Source organism: Poecilia mexicana, unplaced genomic scaffold (genome assembly GCF_051168715.1).
Source record: "Poecilia mexicana isolate PSO_F unplaced genomic scaffold, ASM5116871v1 scaffold_10, whole genome shotgun sequence".
Taxonomy (NCBI): Eukaryota; Metazoa; Chordata; class Actinopteri; order Cyprinodontiformes; family Poeciliidae; genus Poecilia; species Poecilia mexicana.
Window position 1 is genome coordinate 22,988,873 of NW_028263379.1, and position 17,775 is coordinate 23,006,647.

The 17,775-nt window shown below is 38.6% G+C and overlaps 3 protein-coding genes across 5 annotated transcripts; all 3 read left to right on the forward strand.

The window, feature by feature from the left end:
• The first annotated feature begins 763 nt into the window (after positions 1 to 763).
• prps1b (phosphoribosyl pyrophosphate synthetase 1B) lies at positions 764 to 5,385 on the forward strand. 2 transcript variants are annotated; one of them, XM_015001161.2, is made up of 7 exons: positions 764 to 1,081; positions 1,468 to 1,657; positions 2,302 to 2,400; positions 3,034 to 3,158; positions 3,285 to 3,458; positions 3,975 to 4,134; positions 4,267 to 5,385. In XM_015001161.2, exons 1-7 carry the CDS (start codon positions 960 to 962, stop codon positions 4,357 to 4,359), a joined length of 963 nt encoding a protein of 320 aa, XP_014856647.1. In that variant the 5' UTR covers positions 764 to 959; the 3' UTR covers positions 4,360 to 5,385. The 2 variants fall into 2 exon arrangements, with proteins under 2 accessions (XP_014856647.1, XP_014856648.1); XM_015001162.2 differs by having other exon boundaries at positions 1,468 to 1,651.
• Positions 5,386 to 6,647: 1,262 nt separating this feature from the next.
• On the forward strand, positions 6,648 to 10,586 carry LOC106926325 (solute carrier family 25 member 53). Its single transcript, XM_015001165.2, has 2 exons — positions 6,648 to 6,956; positions 8,178 to 10,586. Exon 2 carries the CDS (start codon positions 8,185 to 8,187, stop codon positions 9,058 to 9,060), a length of 876 nt encoding a protein of 291 aa, XP_014856651.1. The 5' UTR covers positions 6,648 to 6,956; positions 8,178 to 8,184; the 3' UTR covers positions 9,061 to 10,586.
• Positions 10,587 to 12,040: 1,454 nt separating this feature from the next.
• Positions 12,041 to 15,863, forward strand: tmsb1 (thymosin beta 1). Of its 2 annotated transcripts, none has more exons than XM_015001164.2 (3): positions 12,041 to 12,197; positions 12,995 to 13,109; positions 15,382 to 15,863. In XM_015001164.2, exons 1-3 carry the CDS (start codon positions 12,060 to 12,062, stop codon positions 15,423 to 15,425), a joined length of 297 nt encoding a protein of 98 aa, XP_014856650.2. In that variant the 5' UTR covers positions 12,041 to 12,059; the 3' UTR covers positions 15,426 to 15,863. The 2 variants fall into 2 exon arrangements, with proteins under 2 accessions (XP_014856650.2, XP_087865799.1); XM_088009673.1 differs by having other exon boundaries at positions 12,144 to 12,186; positions 12,992 to 13,109.
• The last annotated feature ends 1,912 nt before the right edge of the window (positions 15,864 to 17,775 follow it).

Below are 17,775 nucleotides of genomic sequence, written 5' to 3' on the forward strand. Positions count from 1 at the left end.
TAACTAGGTATAAGTAGGGGATTGCCTAGATTTTATCTTGTGGTATGACCATAAAAAGGGAGCATAAAACAAATGCACACACACTTTCTCATGTGTCTTTTTCTTCCATTCCACAGTTCTGCACTACTTTATATTGAGTCAGTCACATAAAATTTAAATGAAACGCACTGAATTTTGTTGTAATAATATGACTATTTGAGAAAAAGTCAAACTGTTTTAATATTTTTGCAGGGCACTGCACAAAACACATCAGTTTATTATTTTATGTGTATTTTGTAGTTTAATAGGCATCAGCTTGATAAAAACAAATTTACTTCAACCCCAAAAGGTTACAGTGTAGATATGGAAACACCAAGCCAGTCCCCAGATTCCTGAGCTGTATTTAGAAACAGAGCACAGAGGGGTGTGCCAGGTCATTGAAAGAAACACCAGTTTTATAGATCGGTTTATAAAAAGCGGATCAAAAAGGGCAACCTTCAGCATACTTTAATAGCAATGTTAAAATCATGACTTTTAATTCTGTGGATCTTACAAATTATTTTAAAAAATACCGCATAGGATTTAAGTAAATAAATAAATAAATAAATAAAATAAAAATAAGAATAGTTTAATCCATAACAGCTGCATTCTGACAGGATTTCTCGTCTTTTTCATTTGTTTCCTTAGTCAACAGCTTTCAGTGACCTCGCTCGCGCACGATACCCTTTTCAGTTTCCTTGTCCAGGATGACGTAATCGCGGCACAGCGTAAGCGAAAGCAGCGTGCGCGCCCCCTTCGACAATGAGCTGCACGCGCGAGGTGTGGGACATAATGGAGGATAGGTAGGGAAACTCTGCACGGCTCGGTAAAGAGTAGCTTATCAACTGTTGATATTTTTGTAATTGTTGCCCCTGACTCGACAAGCTTCTCGCTGCCGCAGCCCGCCCGGTGTCGAACGACGACCCAAGCGACGCAACAAAATGCCGAATATTAAGATTTTTAGCGGCAGCTCCCATCCGGATCTTTCTCAGAAAATAGCAGATCGTCTCGGTCTTGAACTGGGAAAGGTTGTCACCAAGAAATTTAGCAACCAAGAAACATGGTAAGCTTTCTTTCAATGTTGCGTTAGAAATGCTGATTATGATTAAATGTCGTAACCTAGCGGTTTGTTAGCTGTTTATGAGAAGCGGTGTCACGGTGAAAATTGCCGCGCAGTGTTTTCAGGAACTTGTAGTCCACGCATGCTTCAGAACTCACAATAACTTGTCTAATGGACAAGTGTGAAGACCCCCAGCATTCAAACAGTTTAATCCACTTAAAAACCAAAAGAGTAGTGTCACATGAGTCTTCATTCTTGTCTTATCGTCACTGTAACCGTTGATCAGGCCAGACCACATGGGGACACAAGCCATTGTTTATTCTGTTTCACAAGTCCTGCTTGCTTGGCTCAAAGTGCTGTTTGTTTACTCACTTCTCTTCCTCTGGTAGCGTGGAGATCGGGGAGAGCGTCCGAGGGGAAGACGTTTACATTGTCCAAAGTGGCTGTGGGGAGATCAATGACAATTTGATGGAGCTGCTGATTATGATCAATGCCTGCAAGATTGCCTCAGCCTCCAGGGTCTCTGCTGTCATCCCCTGCTTTCCTTATGCGCGCCAGGACAAGAAGGACAAGGTGGGGGTGAGGGATATTTGTCTACTTACTTCTGTCATGCCATTTGCCACCCAGAATCATGACAAGAAGCCCACAGACATGTCCACCCGCAGTCAGCCCTTGAGGCGCATTTACTTTCAGTTTTGCCTGATGTTATCAGCTCCTCCCGATTGCACTGCTTAGTTCCCGTTTTCTTTCATTTGTTCATGCTCACTATTATTTCAGCCTTTAAATCACATCGCATGAGTGGAATGCATAGTGCATGTACGCACGCATGTCACTTAATTTGAACAGAATCAAAAAGTGAATTTATTTTTATTAAATTATAGAGTGAATCAATTTTAAGTATTCATCAAATCAAGCGATGTAGTTCAACAGTTTATTTCGGTTTGTAAGCTGATGATGGATTATGAATAAGAACTTGAGTAAGTAAGTGCTTAATTACTTACTTATTAGGTAAGTAAATATTACTTACTTAAAAAGTAAGTAATACTTACTTATTAACATTATGTAAGTATCATTTTCCTGCATTTAGTGTAGACTTTTATCAGTTTCATCCTTTTACTGGTACGACTGAAGTCTAGTGCTGAGCCTTATTTTTAGAAATGAGCCATGCCTGCTAGATTTTTTTTTTTATTCCATGTGACTGAGGAGATCTGTTTTCATTGCAGAGCCGGGCTCCTATCTCTGCCAAGCTGGTGGCCAACATGTTGTCTGTGTCGGGCGCAGACCATATCATCACAATGGACTTGCATGCCTCACAGATACAGGTGGGTTACAGGAGCTTGAAACATGGATAGTCTAGCTGGATTTTATTCAGTCTTTTAGCTGTTTTTGTTTTGACTTTCTGTACCTGTTTGTGTCTTGCTTTTTTCTCTTTTATTTTAGCAGTAAACATGGCACAGCTAGTTTTACTTCCAGTTGCCGCTAAGCTGCAGGTTCTCACACCACTTCTATCCTAGCCTGCTTTATGAGGGCGTTTTTGTTGACTTCTGCCCAGTTTTACTTCTAAGTAAAATAAACAGTGTAACATGGCTTCATTTTAGTTAGAAACCATAACGACTTGGTGTCAGGTAAAGATCTTCACTTGTCCTGTCTTTTCTGTTTGACTCCGATGCTCATGGTGATACAGAGCACATATTTATTATCGTAGCGTAAAATCTGTTCAAAATTTGATTGATAAAGTTTTTTTTTGTCTCTGTAGTCATGCCAGAAAACACAATTAAATGAGACATTTTCCATAAACAGTCCTAAGGGTACTGATGGTACCTTTTTGGCTTGGCACACGTTGCACATATGCAAATCAAATTTTGATTTGCATCGCCTTGAATTTGCATAGTTGTCAGCAGAGTGAGAAGTAAATCCATGAGAACTGACCAGAGTGTTTGTTTATCTTTTTCCAGGGATTCTTTGATATCCCTGTGGATAACTTGTACGCAGAGCCAGCTGTCTTGAAATGGATCAAGGAGAATATCCTTGAATGGAAAAATTGCATCATTGTGTCACCTGATGCAGGAGGAGCTAAGAGGTATGCCAGGTTTAGCTTCAGTGTATTTTTTTATTTTTTTATTTTTTGACAGAAAAAAAAAAGCCCTAACAAACCATTTGAAGTGATTACCTTCAGCTTTGTGAACTCTGTGTCCTCCCTCTGCAGGGTCACCTCGATTGCGGACAGGTTGAATGTGGACTTTGCTCTAATTCACAAGGAGAGGAAAAAGGCAAACGAGGTCGACCGTATGGTCCTTGTCGGAGATGTGAGGGATCGCGTTGCGATTCTGGTGGATGACATGGCTGACACCTGTGGGACAATCTGCCATGCTGCTGATAAGTAAGCTGCGTCACATTGCTTTTTAAGTAAACCTTGCTCCTATTTAGTCTGCAATATACTCTGGGATCATTTTCCAGGTCTGTATATGTATGGAAAATGAAAATAGGATATTAAAAAAATATTTGTTTCCTGATTTTATTAGGTGTAACATGCTCTAAAACTTGCATCCATCCATCCATGATCTTTTGTTTTGTCTATTCATCCATCCATCTCTTCAACTGTTCATTTCTTTGTCTATTCTGTGTTCTACTGTCATCCATCTTTTCCTTCTGTCATTCATGTATTCATTCATATCTTCCATCCATCCCACCTACAGTGCAGTTTTGTAATTATCCTTTAAAACACATAAAAAAAATTGTGTCTGATTAGATAAACTGACATTTTGACATGAAAAAAATGTGGAGGGACCCTGAAGAAAGTGTGCAGCCCTACAGGAGGCCTAGGCCTTTGTTAATTAAGCTCAGGGAGAACTGCATTTGTTTTCAGCAATGCCCTGTGCTCTTTCTTTCACTCTAGACTCATCTCTGCTGGTGCCACAAAGGTTTATGCCATCCTGACCCACGGCATCTTTTCTGGTCCAGCCATTTCACGCATCAACAACGCCTGTTTTGAAGCTGTTGTCGTCACCAACACAATCCCTCAAGAGGAGAAGATGAAGCATTGCCCCAAAATACAGGTTTGAGATTAAAAAAATATAAAAAAAAAGACAGCGCAAGGGGATTTTATTTTGTGATTCAGACACTTGAGTTTGATGGACAGTTTTTTGCAATCTAGCTCTGGCAATATGTTTCTTTTCTTCCTCCTCCAGGTGATAGACATCTCCATGATTCTAGCAGAGGCCATTCGCAGAACTCACAACGGGGAATCCGTGTCTTACCTTTTCAGCCACGTCCCCCTGTAGCAACGCTGTCATCTGTGCTCAGTTAATACCAAATACGAGAAGAGGGAATGCCCCCAAACACTACCATTAACAGAGCTGTTCTGCTAATTAACGACGTTGACAACAACCAATGAATGAATCAGCCGTCATGTCTGTTACTAATGCAACCCCCCCCTCCCCCCGTCCGCCTGCCCGCCCGCTTCACTCGCCACCCTCCACCCTTTAAGTGGCACCCCTTGATGTTCAGGGAGCCGACGCAAGCTACCAGTTTTAGACAGGCTTATTTATGTGTATGGGTAAATGAAGTATTTATCCACTGTGAACTTTGTGTTTCTCTCAGTGCATTTAACTCATGGTTTTCTCCTGATCGTCGTGTCACTTTGTTGTCAAAGAGCTTCTATAAATATCCCCGGCAGGTTCCAGTGCTCAGGAGAAGCGTCTGTTATATAAAGCTGTTACATTGTGCTTTCTGTTACAATGAACGGGTGTAGTTTCTCTGTTGCTCGAAAGGATTACAGTTACTCCATTTGAATGTGCATTTAACTAGTTTACAGTGCCACTGAAGCTCCACTCAACCAAGAGTGCCTCAAAAGTCTGAAATGAAATTGAATTCCCCTCCAAGTCTTCTACTACTCTCCCTTTTCTTCTCCCTTTGCTTTTAGTTTTCTCACTGATGAACCGTTTTCAGGTGTCTTAGCAGGCTGAAAACGAGATCTTTTTAGGAGGTTTCTTTCAACTCTTGAGGTGCCCTCATTGAGTGGGGAATGCCCAGTGTCTCCAAAGTTTCATTTTTAATCTTTTATTTGGAGTCTAAAAATGAAGATAAAGAAGGTTTTTAGCTTGGGGTCTCTGCGGGCTGGAGCTTCCTTCAGAAATCTTCACCTGCTATTTTTGTGTTTTTGTTTTGTTTTGTACGTCTGGAAGGAAAAAAAGTTGTCATTAATGTGCAAAACTCAAGTTTTTGTGTTCTTTTACAGTAGAAAAAAAGGAATGCACCAAGTGTTTGAGCGATGCATTCTCAATAAATTTGAATATGCCAAAAATAAATCTCTGGTCTCTTTTATGCTAAGTTAGTCACTGTTGAGAGATGGAGCTTACGTTGCATCACATTGCAAAAGTTTTCAAACCAGCTGAGATTTTTCTGGTTTTCTTGCGTAACAGCCACAAACGTTTGCACTGTTCTGTCAGTGCAGATTTGCAAACGTGAAGAAAAAGTGTATTAGGCTTTTGAGTTAAAAGCTTTGCAAATTCATGGTTGGGATGAAAAAAAATAGATGGAGTGAGCTCTTGCCTGCATTCATTGTGGAAAGTATATTTATACTCCAAACACAGGAGCTTCATGCAGGTCTGGCAAGTTCAGAAGGCTTTCTCTGATTATCCAAGTCTATTTTATAACAAAATGCTTTTTTTCTCTTAGTTTATGCTTGCATGTGCAAAAATGAAAACTTTTTTTTTCTTCTTTTGTAACGTTCTTCAGACAGACATGCAGGAAGTGAAACTATTGATCTTCATTGCAGAAGCATAGCTTTTAATGAGTCGAGATGCCTTTCAAGTTATCACAAATGACATCATTAGAAGCGTCACCTACATCTGTAGTCACAATTCAAGATATCTCATACTTGGTAGTCAAAATTAAATTTTTAGATATCTGAATGAAGAAATTGTGCATAAGCCTCCCTGCGTATGAGCTGTACAAACAGCTGCCTGCAGAATCTTAGGTGTGCACAAAACTGTCAGACAATGCCACACAATGTAGAAAGAACTCATTAGTTTGGAATATGCAGAGAATGCAAACTTCCTGAACCTTAAAATCTGCAAAGAATTTTCTTTGCATTCTTTTCCGACAGACACATTGTACTCCTTGTTCTTAAAACGAGTTTGAAAAGCTGCTATACTGTTAACCCATTCCCAATCTGAAAATGATGGATTATCAAAAATCTATTTTTGATATATTTATCTCTAAGTAAGTTTTACCAAGTCATTATTTTGCTTTTAATATATCTGCAATTTAATTTCCACTAGCCAAATCTAAGATATCTCTAATTAGAATTATGACTAGTCAGAATAAAAAGGAGATATCTCAAGTTTTCTTTAGTCATAATTTAATTTATATATAATTCACAGATAGTCAGTAATTCATTGTAAATCTTGAACTGAAGACTCTATAGGACTGCAACTAAACCTGACATATTTTATGCTAGTCAGAATGTAATCATGTTAGGAAAAATTACTCAAACACGCATTTTGTGTCGTTAAAAAATAATAAATATGTCTAGTCATCGGACATGTGGAGTGTAAGTATGGTGAAGTCGATTTTATGCTTAAATGGCCTGCCATACAATAGGCATTATTTTATAGAGTTCTCAAACGAGGCTGCTGGTGATTTATCGTTTAGATTACATGAATAGTTTGTCAGCACCGTTATTATGTAAAATGTCTAAAGCAAAAAGGTCTAGATTAACACAAATCTTGTGTCTCACTCTGGCGAATTACGCGATGATGTAGTTGACTGATTGGTGACGTAACCAATCCGTAAATCGAGGTGGGCGGCTCTGAGACACCGGCGGATTAACCTCTAGCATTCTGTTATTTTTAAAGCCGCGCCTCATATAGAAACGGTAAGTCTCCTGTTTTCAAATGCTGAAATATTAAATTCGTCCATTGTGTCGTCCACTGGAAGTGAAACAGACGTTTGTGCGGCCTTAATTTAAAACAAAACAAAAAAACAAAAAAACGGTGCAGGATTTAATTGAGACCACATTTAGCCACTTCCATCTTTTGTGTGACTGACGACTGTAAGCGCGTTCATAAAAAAATTAAGTTTCGTTTCATGCACATGACATGCAACTTAACGTGATGGGGTTTTTTTCTCTTTCTTTTCAGAATCTTTAAATACGTTTCTGTGTTGTACGTTACCTATAACGATATTTACTTTTTGAAATAAGTGTTTAGATTGATTTAAAAACTAACAGAATCAATTGGAAAAAAACAGGAAAGGTGGGCACTCATCACCGGGGGTGAATTCAGGCGGAAGCTGGGCTAGAACCAGTTGTTCTCTCTAACCCAGTTGTTCCCAGACCTGGTCTTGAAGCTTCTCTTCTCCTTCATGACTTATGTGTCTCCTGACTTGCTGCCACACACCTAACTTTAATGACAGGGTGATTAACAGGCTTCAGCAGCATTAGATGACAGGCAGAGGAGATCACACAATCATTTGAATCAGGTGTCTCTGTTCCAGGTGAGCTGGAGGTCAAGGGGCCTGAAAACCAGGATTGGAAACTACTGCTGTAGCCATACAAGTTTCATTTGTGCATGGAAAATACAGCAGACTGACAGCTCCAAAGCTTTTAAGCCTTAACTCTAGTATTTCAGGAAAAATACCAGAATGAGAAATACTATTTATCTTTTCTAAAGAGTAATTTACAAATGTCTTTATTCCTGATAAGTAAGAATCATCACTGCTGAGTGCATGCCTGTTATACTTATTGGCAATTGACAGCATGCAAGCCTTGTTATGGAGACTTGACCCCTTTGGTGCCACTCCTTGCTACATAATTTGTGGTGCTAAAATTAATCTCGTCCAGTCTAATGGGCTATGAGTGGAATAAATGGGCATCTATGTTTAATAATATCTTTGACCCAGGGAAACACAATGTCTAAATTATTAATAAAATTGTTTATTTGAAATGACAAAAAAATTGTCCTAATTGCTTCTTTATGTTGTTTTTTTTAATATTGGATTTTATTTTATAGAATCAATGTACAAACATTGTGTTCTCTGCTGAGCTCGTCTCCTATCAGTGCAAGACTAACACGATTTGCAAATTTAATTTTCCAAGCTCTGGGATGGCAGGAAGCCCTGATCACGAACAAGAGGATAGAGGTTCTCAGAACACAATCATTCACCTTCAAAGCTACTTACACGGAGGAACCTCCAGCTTGCTGTCAACGCTCCCCACCGTTTTTGTCTTTCCCGTCTACAAGACCATTTTCCGTCAGCAGATCCACAACGCCCCGGTGCACCAGGCGGTGGGACAGCTCTACAAAGAGGGCCCTCTCAAGCTCTATCGGGGCGTGGTCCCACCGCTCCTGATGAGGACCCTGAACGGCACGCTCCTCTTCGGCCTCCAGGACACACTCCTCCGTCATCTTTCACCGTCAACCACCACCTCTGCCGCTGCCCTGCCTGCTCTGGCTGGATTTGGGGCAGGTGTTGTGGAAGCCGTGGTCTTCACCCCATTCGAGCGAGTTCAGAATGTGCTGCAGAATGGCCACAATGACAAGCATCTGCCGTCCTTGAGGAGTGTTCTCATGAAGTTGAAGGTAGAAAGGATTAGCCAGGGCTATTACAGAGCCTTCCTGCCCATCGCAGCCCGCAACGCCTTCGGCAGCTCCCTGTATTTTGGCCTGAAGGGGCCTGTGTGTGCCGTTGTGGCGGGACAGGGACTCTCCCCCCTGGTCTCCTCATTCATCTCGGGAACGGTGACCTCGATGGTAATCAGCTTGACTCTGTACCCTCTGTCTGTGCTGGTAGCAAACATGCAAGCACAGGTGGGAGGAGAGGTTAAGGGTGTCACTGCATGTTGGAGGCAGCTGTGGAAATCTCGGAATCACAGCTTGATTTCGTTGTATCGAGGAGGGAGCCTTGTTATCCTGAGGTCATGCATTACGTGGGGAGTCACCACAGCTATTTACGACAGACAACAGAAAGGATCCTCCTAAACGTGGATGCTGAAAGTTATTCTGCGTAAACCCTGCTTCTCATTAAGTGCAAATATGATAAAAGGCTTTGTTCTTCTGATTATGTCAAGTTTTAGTAGGTTTTTGAAGTCTAGGCCTTTCTTACAGAAGAAATTCTGATTCGTCAGAGTAAAACTCAGGTGTTCCAGATCTCAGTTAAAATTACTCCGGGACCTGTGACTGTGTTAGAGCCGTTATTTGAAAGAAAACTGATGATTGTTTTCACAGGAAACTGAGGTTGGAGGCAGTGGGATTCCTTTGTGCAACTTGTACAGAGAATTAAATGTTGAAAGTATTTCTCAACAAAGTAACTCTTGAATAGGAAAGTCTAATAGTGAATGTTATTCCGATTGCAAGTGAAACAACATTTACTTGCAATTGAAATGAATGTAATTTTACTGTTTTTTGTTTGTTTGTTTGTTTTTTGTTTTTTACACTTCCTTTAGTTTTCTGCAGTTATTCTGACTGGCAATGCTAAATGTCTTGTTCAAAGTATCTGTTTATTGGTGGAGCACCAACTTCTACATCCAGTTCCTGTTTAAATAATCATCGGTTTCTTTGTATATAACCACCCAATGCAAACATGGTTGATGAAACATCATAAAACATTTTTCTTTGTTTTTGTCATTTCAGTTGTAACACATTAAAAACTGGATTTATTCTTGGACCAACGTGGCTCCAACCTCTGGGACCAATTAATCTTGATTTGTTATGAATGAAATACAAAGAAAATGATTTTCTGCATGTTAAATGTGAACTGCTTATAACAACCTAACTTAAAAATACTGACTGATCTCTTTAAATCATTGTAGCACATCTACCTTGATGAAAACAACATGCTGCCTGTGTTGTGTCCAACATTGCAAACTAATGTCACTACTGCCAAGAAGCTTTGGTGAATATTTCTCATGTTCCTCAAGTCTTATGCAGATTATGGTGCTGGTTTTTTTTTAAATGCCTTTGTTCTTGTTGACTTTCATGGGAATTTGTGCTCATTGCAATGCTGTTACATATTTGTTAAAGATATAGTCTGACATTTTTACTAATAGAGTGGTTAGCTTGAGAACACAGCTGGTGTCTTTATTGAACAAATGTGATCAGATAACCATGAAGTCACTTAACTTAAATGTACAACAAACAAAAAGTAAAGAGTTTGCCTTTAAATGCATGTTGACTGAACATTAATTAAGACAATGCTACATGCAGTGCAATATCAAGACACTTCTATATATTATCCTGTAAGTAATGTTCTTGTTGTTGGTATGAGGTTTGTCAAACAAGGGAGCAGCTTAAGACGTGGTTTACAGGCACCCAGAAAAAACCAAGTTAACAGTAAATCATAATGTTGTAAACCAACTGTGTCAGTTTGACCTTTTAATTATTTATTGTCTTCCGCACTGTCAATTTAAATTAATCTTAAATGATTAGGAATTTTTATGCATTTTGTATCTGGTTGTTGTTTTTCAACTGATTTTTGAATAATAAACTCTGTTGGTCTTTAAAAGAAATCTTTAGTCCTTATTTACAGTTTTCATGTAGAAATACAGATAAAACTACATAATTACTTATAGTGTAAAAAAAAAAACAGCCATTTTTCACTGACTGACATAAATATGTTGCTGTACATTTCTGTGAAAAATTAGGACACCCCATTAAGTATTTACATTTTTTTTAAATCAAGAAATGTTCACAATTCAAAATCTAATCAAAATGTTTTTAAGTCTGGAAAAACAGAGAAATGTACCTGCAAACAGACAACAAAAATGTACATTGTTTCACTCATAAGACAAAGATTATCTACAAAAATGTGTATTCTACCTGAGGAGGAAGTTTGGTTTCTCTACCTCCTCATAATGAGTGTTGCTTCCTTTACTCACTTTCAGTTGAGATGTATTTGAGGGGTTGCTTGCCTGCACAACCAGTTTCAGATCACCCTATGTACAGCATGTCGATGAAATAAAAACCTGGGCTTTGACTAGTCCCTTTTGACTAGATTTACTAGAATGCTTTAGGTTATTGTCATATTGAGAGCACAGTCCTGCTTAAGGATTAAACTTTCTTGCAGATGGTCTCTCTGCTGCACAACGCTGATGCTAGTGTCTGATTTGTGGTTTATGATGTGACCATTTTTAAATTGCTGGTGTATTATTTATTTATATGTTTTTATGTTTGGACTCCATTTGACTATCTAAGATCTTACAGGTTTAGAGGTCAGATCTCAACCAAAAACATCTTAGGTGAACAGGTTGTTTGGTTGGAGATTTATATATTTTCAATATTTCCTTGGCTTTGGAACTATCATAGACTGTAGCAAGAATGAAAAGCACAAAAACGGTCTGAAGTGATTACAGAAGATTTGTGAAGAAGGGATACTTAGTCCAAAATATTATTTAGCTGCCTGTTTAAATCAATATTATTCTGTTCTTATTCTTCTCTCATAGCTATAAAAATTTATATACATATATATATTAATGTTCCCTACATAAACTTTGGGGAGTTGGTGTGTGTTTGGTTGTGTGTGAAGTGCAATTTCGGTGCATTTAAGTGCATTTATGCTGCAAGTATTGAAGTGCTGAGTAACAGTGAACCAGCACTACCACTTCACATCGGATCAATATACCATGCTCGCTTTTTTCCTCATCAAGATGCAATAGTAAACTAATCTTATCAATTATGCATTGCTGCATTTTCTTTCCATCATCCATTATCGGCTAGTGGTGTCATGTCAAATGCAGTCCACTAGATGGAGATGTTGTAAAAGATTAAATATTACAATTCTACGTATTAAAGTATGTACGCTTGTATGTACGATTCTAAAAACCGTCGCTTCTCTTGCAATAGGTAGGGGAGATAAAGAAAAAAAAAAAAAAGGTTTATCTAAGCAACAAATTGTGATAACAGGACGGCTGGTGGAAGTACACTAAAGTGTAATATGACGCATGTCCAGTTGACATGCTTCCCCCCCTGATGTGTGGGAGCCAATGAGAAGCAGAGCGATAGTGTCCATGTTGGCGTGCAGAAGGGCGTGTTGTCCCTATTTAAACTCCGAGCTTTGCACAGATTACACACAGGCGCATCTTACCTGGAGAGGACCGTCTCACAGAGCACCGCTGTACCAGGTAAAAAAAGAACAGCTTTTTACCATTTCTATCATTTGACAAATTAAACTTTGTGCTTTACAAAAAATAATAATACAGAATCAGTGTAATCTGAAATAAATAATTTTCTGTTTATGAGGTCTCACGAGTCTTTGCCAGGTGTTATATAACATTTTTGCTGCAGGCCACTATGTTTTAGCATGCGAATTGCACGGTTATACCGTTCAGCTATACCTGACACTCCTGCATTCTTCACTGTAAGGGAAGCTTGACTAATAAATGTCTTCACTGTAAGGGAAGCTAGACTAATAAATCACTTAATGCTATTGTTTTGTCGCATCGTGCATCCGCTTGTTTGTACATTTCATGTGGTTCAGAATTTAGCCATGCAGATAAGATTTTAGTGGGTTGGCAATATCCCACAAAGGTTGTGCCTTTAATTTGCATGCACAATGAATACTTGGGTAGTTTTTTTCCTGAAATAAGTATTAACCTAATTTCAAATTACACATTTCAATATCCACACACAAATGCAAATCAGTGGGCAGTTTCATCATTTTACCTCCCAATTCAGTTTACCTCACCATAACAGTGAAATGTGTGAACCGAATCCTAACAAAAGCTCTCTGTTGAGGTTTTTGCATAATATCTGACTAGCCTACGTGTTATGCCTTCAAAATAGACCTCTATTGAAATTTTTTTCTCAACCTCGGTGTAACTTAGTTTTTTTTTTTCCCACTCTCTATGGGCGTGCGCTGCAGATTGTTTGTCCATATGCGCCTCAGATTTGCATACGTCTTCCCCTCTTTTTCACACAGAACTCTTCCAAAATGGGCGACAACAACCCAGTCAATCAAGAAGTGGAGCAGTTTAACAAGCAGAAGCTCAAGAAGACGAACACAGAAGAGAAAAACCGACTCCCAACCAAGGAGGGTAGGTGTTAAAAGTGGAAGGAGAGCAGAGGAAGGGGGGGTTGTGAGAGTCTTGGGTTAACAAAAGTTAGTCTTGTCCACACCTGCTTCAAATTTTACCTTTTCTTTACTTGGCTCCAATGTGCTTCAACTCCTCCCTTCATAGCCTTATGAGAGGCAAACATTGCATCACAGATCAGAAGAGTGTACACACCCAACCACCTGAGAGCAAATCCCTCTTTTCTATGAAATGTCGATGCATAATGCCGCCCACAAGTGCATTATGCAAGTGATTGATTTATATGTGCCTGTTTTATCTTTTTACAGTTATTATAAATTTTATGACCCTGAAGAGCTTCCTTATTTCTTGATTAGTAAGAGGAGAAAATGTACAGGTTTTTTTTGTGTGTCTGTGTGTTTGTTTTCTTTACATAGCACTAAATAGCAACCATGCAGGAGAGTAATTCATTCAGGATCTCTTTTTGCATGTGAAAAGTGTCTCAAAATGTTCATTCTTTGCCACCAGGGTCCCAGAGGCTGATCTACCTCTTTCTTAGTCTAAATCTAGCCCAGACTGGTGTGTCACAGGGGAAGCGGGCAAACAGGAGGCTCTGCTGGCACATGTTCATTTTATGAGTTTCTTACTGGAACACTTCATAAAAGGAGGAAGATAAATGTATGGCCGCCATAGCACAATGGGAGCATTGAATTCACTGTCCTCTTCAAAACTTAATGATGGGAGGATTTAAGACCATAGACGCTAGAGTAATTAATGCAAAAATATTTGATAAGGATGTTCATAACTCTATGTACCTCCAGTCAGTTATTGAAGATGCTGCTCATGCCTGGTGGTTGGTTTAAAGTTTAGGTAATAATTAGCTGAAGGCAAAGTTTTTTTTCTGAATGAGTAACTTATATTTAGACTATTTAGGCAGCTCCTATGAGTTTTTTTTTTTTTTTCAACACAACCTCTGAAGGCTCGCTTTAAATAATACGTGATTTTTCTTTCTGTTCATATCTTTCATAAATTTTGTTAAAATGGCCCTTTGGACCACTGATCATTTTTGGCTTTCTGTTTTGGCGTACTGTTGTGAAAGCCATAGAAGAAGTTTTTTTTTTTTATGCCAATATTACATTTTGCTTTGCATTTATTAGAGGCAAAAAAGGAACAAAAAAAAGAGTAAAGAAAAAATAACAAACTCATTTACTTTTGCTTTCTTAAATAAGCACTCATTGCAAAAATAATACCCTATAAGACTGTTTGGCTAGTATTACATTTTTATCTGAGAAGACATTGTTTCCTCTGACACACCCCTGGTTGTGCTCTCCACCAATAGGTGTGTCAATACCAAGCCCTTTCTCAGTCAGTACCCACAGTGAAATTTGTCCTGTGTTGCTCTGACTTTGTCTGCCTGAATCTCAGATAAAATACCATTAAAATTAAGTTTAGAAAGAAGAAACCGACATGTGTAACTTAAGTATTCAAGGTGACTGGAAGGCCACAACTTCAAAATAGAAAACATTGTATGAAAACCAAAAAACATGTAAATATTTTTTAGTACTTCTTCTGCAGTACTTTAGAACTCACTTGATGCACAATTTGTACCTTATGAACAAAAGTAAATTTCATCCCATTGATCGCAGTATACATCCACTATTCGGCAAGAGAGTACATCAGAATGGAAACGTATGCTCCAAAGACCAAACAGAACCTGACGTTCCTCAAAATCCATTTCATTTCCTTACATTCTTCCAATGCACCAGTTTGCATAGTAAGACAGGAAACATTGGGACAGCAGTTTTAGATTGAAGTGCTAGTTTGTGGTATTTTACAGGAGCGCTTCTTCATCTGTGTTCCACGCACACCTGATCATTTCTGGAAACACAGAGGTTGAAACGTCTGACACTGGAATGTAGTTCAGAAAATGTATGTGGAAAACCATCTGTTGTGGGAGCTGCTATATAAACACAACTACTCTACTCCGGTAGAGTAGTTGTTTTTAGGGTTAAAATACTCTAGAATTTTAACCCTACCCTACTGGTTAAAATTCTAAAGTATTATAAATACCATAAACCTATATAACATATCTACAATCTAATGGGTTTTCATAGGAAAACCCGTTAGATTTTTCTTTAAAAAAAATTATGTGACATAATTTTTTTTTCTTTCCTGCATAAACCTTCTTTGACAGCAGGTTGTGAACAAAAATATTTGACTGTAATCTTATATTTTACAGTTTGAAAGCCATTCCCAAGATACAGTTCTCATCAATCTGTCTTTTGTGCTCACACAGAAATCGAAGAAGAGAAGAAGGCCATGAAAGAGGGGAACAACTGAAACACTCCTGCCATGATTTTTCTTCCTGCTTCTTCTGTCCTTCTCGATCACCTTGCTTGTCTTCCAGTTCAGAGTTCTACATCTACATCTTTACTGCTGTCTGCCGTGTTTTAGTGGAAATGGGTTTAAAGGTTGCTCAAAGCGACTGAATGGTCTCAACGTAATCCAACTTGTATCTAAATGTAACGGGTGCTTCTTGTGCTCTCTTTCTCAAGATTTTACACAGTGTTGAACCGAAGGCAGTAAATTGTGAGTGTTGGACGCATACTTAGACAAAAATTAAAATCCAAATGTACTGCAATGACGTAATTCACTGTTGCTAATACCAAAAGTATGCCTGTAAATTGTGCATTTAATGACAATGTAGAGAAGAATAAAGGGGGGAAAAAACATATTTTTGTTTTAATAAAAAATCTACGTGACTAATGTGTTGCTTAAGATGAGCCACTGTGTTATCTGTTCAAAATTCACTTTTAACATGTCAGATGTTGTAATCATTCAAGAACCATAAGAGTTTTGTCAAAACATGCCTCACATTTTCTACATTCCAACACTTTCAATCAGATGTTCTTAGATCTAAATATCAAGTAAACTGAGAACACACAATGACCTGAGATTTATTTTTGCACAGTACTTTAGTAAAATAATAATCATCTCATACAAAATTGCCACTGTCAGTTATTAGATGGTGCAGGATTCAGTTTAAAACCTTGTTTTGGTTTGCCTTACTTAATCTTATCTGGTAATCCTGGGGTTGATGTATGTTCTGTTTACTTTTTTTTTCTTAAAAAACATCGGTTATCTCCTTCGCAAGAGCTGGAACCAAAATATTTATGTTATTTTTGTGTCGTCAGCATTCTGATGAAGGTCATTCACCCACCCACAGGTCTGGGCTTGCAGGGACAGAAGAGTGGTTAAGATTATATTTCTATCTGAGCTGGCAGAACAATTTGTGTCTTAGGTTTTTCAGCCTAAGTTTTAATTTCTAAATGTAATGACATATTTTGTGACTCTTGCATTTGCTGTTCTTCCTAAATGACGGAATACACGGAACAGAGCAAACTTGTGTTTGTGTTTCTGCTGGATGCGTCCAGACTGATTTCTTCTCCCAGACTTTCTTTTTTGGCAAATAGCTTAAACTTGTGCAGGGTTTTTCCACACCATCCCTGTTGGGACATGCTTTTCTCATAGCATGCAAGTACATGACAGGAAAAATCCTCCATGCAAACTACTTTGGTCATTTTACATTACTGTGGAGTAAAATTGTCCCACTCTACTTTGCATGGTTGTTTTAATTCAGCATGAACTGAGATTTTTGAACATGGACTGCTGGTTTGAGGTCACAGTATCTCAGATTAATTGAAGTCCATACCTTGATTAGGCCATTCCAACACCTTCTTGTTACCTTTTGTTTACACACTGAAAGGTGCACTTGCCATGTGCTTTGAATCATTGTTTTTTTGTTTGTTTGTTTGCTCTTTTGCGAAACTAACAATAATCTAAATTCTTCTTTAGCTTTAGATTACAGAATGATGGTCAGACATTCTTGAGGACTTTTTGGCACCAAGCAGAATTTATGGGTCCATCAACTGCAGCAAGTCATCCAGGTCCTGGAGAGGCCTCAGGATACCATAGACCGGGGGTGGCAAACCGGCGGCTCTTTGATACTAACATTTCCCACACTCATAGAAGGCAGCACTGACAAAAGCAGCATAACGTGAAGGGTGTGAAATTTTAAGCTAGTGCTACAAGTCTGCAATAGTTGTCGGAGAGGTTGAGAGACTTTAGGTCAGGAGTGGTGAACCAGTTCAGCATTAAGAGCCAAATAAAGCTCATTATCACCACAAAGAGCCTCACAATACTTTCAAGATTAGCTTTACCGCATAGCTAGCTGAAACAGCTTTTTTCATAGCCCCTAATGCTTTAGTAGGACACCTGGTAGTATTCTTTTTTTTTTTTTTTTTTACAAGTGTCTTTAGATGTGGTTTATAACTGTTTGAACACAACTCTTTCACATGTGTCAGTGAAAACAACATTCACAGAAATACAGAGACCTGTTGAGGAAAGCTGCCATGGAAACAGATTTTATTCCTAAATGATTCAGCTTCTGTCTATCTATCGCCTAACCAAAAATGGCATTGAGTCATTCTCTTTTCTCTATTCAGGATTCATGTTTTGAATCCTGAAAACATATGCCAACTGAGACAGGTGACTTCTACAGCGATTCTCTTTTTTTTCCTCTCTTGGATCAGTCCTTGATGACCTACAGCAATAATTTTGGTATATTAGCCTTTTCTACAAAGGTTCAGAATTTGTTCCTTGTTTTCTGTTCTCCATCCTACTCACACTG

What these genes read in the sequence shown, in the direction of transcription:
- LOC106926325 (XM_015001165.2), top strand. Translation starts at nt 8,185, where the DNA reads ATGGCAGGAAGCCCTGATCACGAACAAGAGGATAGAGGTTCTCAGAAC.
- tmsb1 (XM_015001164.2), top strand. Translation starts at nt 12,060, where the DNA reads ATGAGAAGCAGAGCGATAGTGTCCATGTTGGCGTGCAGAAGGGCGTGT. An exon ending in ACAGAGCACCGCTGTACCAG is followed by an intron (nt 12,198 to 12,994) that starts GTAAAAAAAGAA and finishes TTTTTCACACAG; the next exon opens with AACTCTTCCAAAATGGGCGA. An exon ending in CCGACTCCCAACCAAGGAGG is followed by an intron (nt 13,110 to 15,381) that starts GTAGGTGTTAAA and finishes GTGCTCACACAG; the next exon opens with AAATCGAAGAAGAGAAGAAG.
- prps1b (XM_015001161.2), top strand. Translation starts at nt 960, where the DNA reads ATGCCGAATATTAAGATTTTTAGCGGCAGCTCCCATCCGGATCTTTCT. An exon ending in TTTAGCAACCAAGAAACATG is followed by an intron (nt 1,082 to 1,467) that starts GTAAGCTTTCTT and finishes TTCCTCTGGTAG; the next exon opens with CGTGGAGATCGGGGAGAGCG. An exon ending in ATCTGCCATGCTGCTGATAA is followed by an intron (nt 3,459 to 3,974) that starts GTAAGCTGCGTC and finishes CTTTCACTCTAG; the next exon opens with ACTCATCTCTGCTGGTGCCA.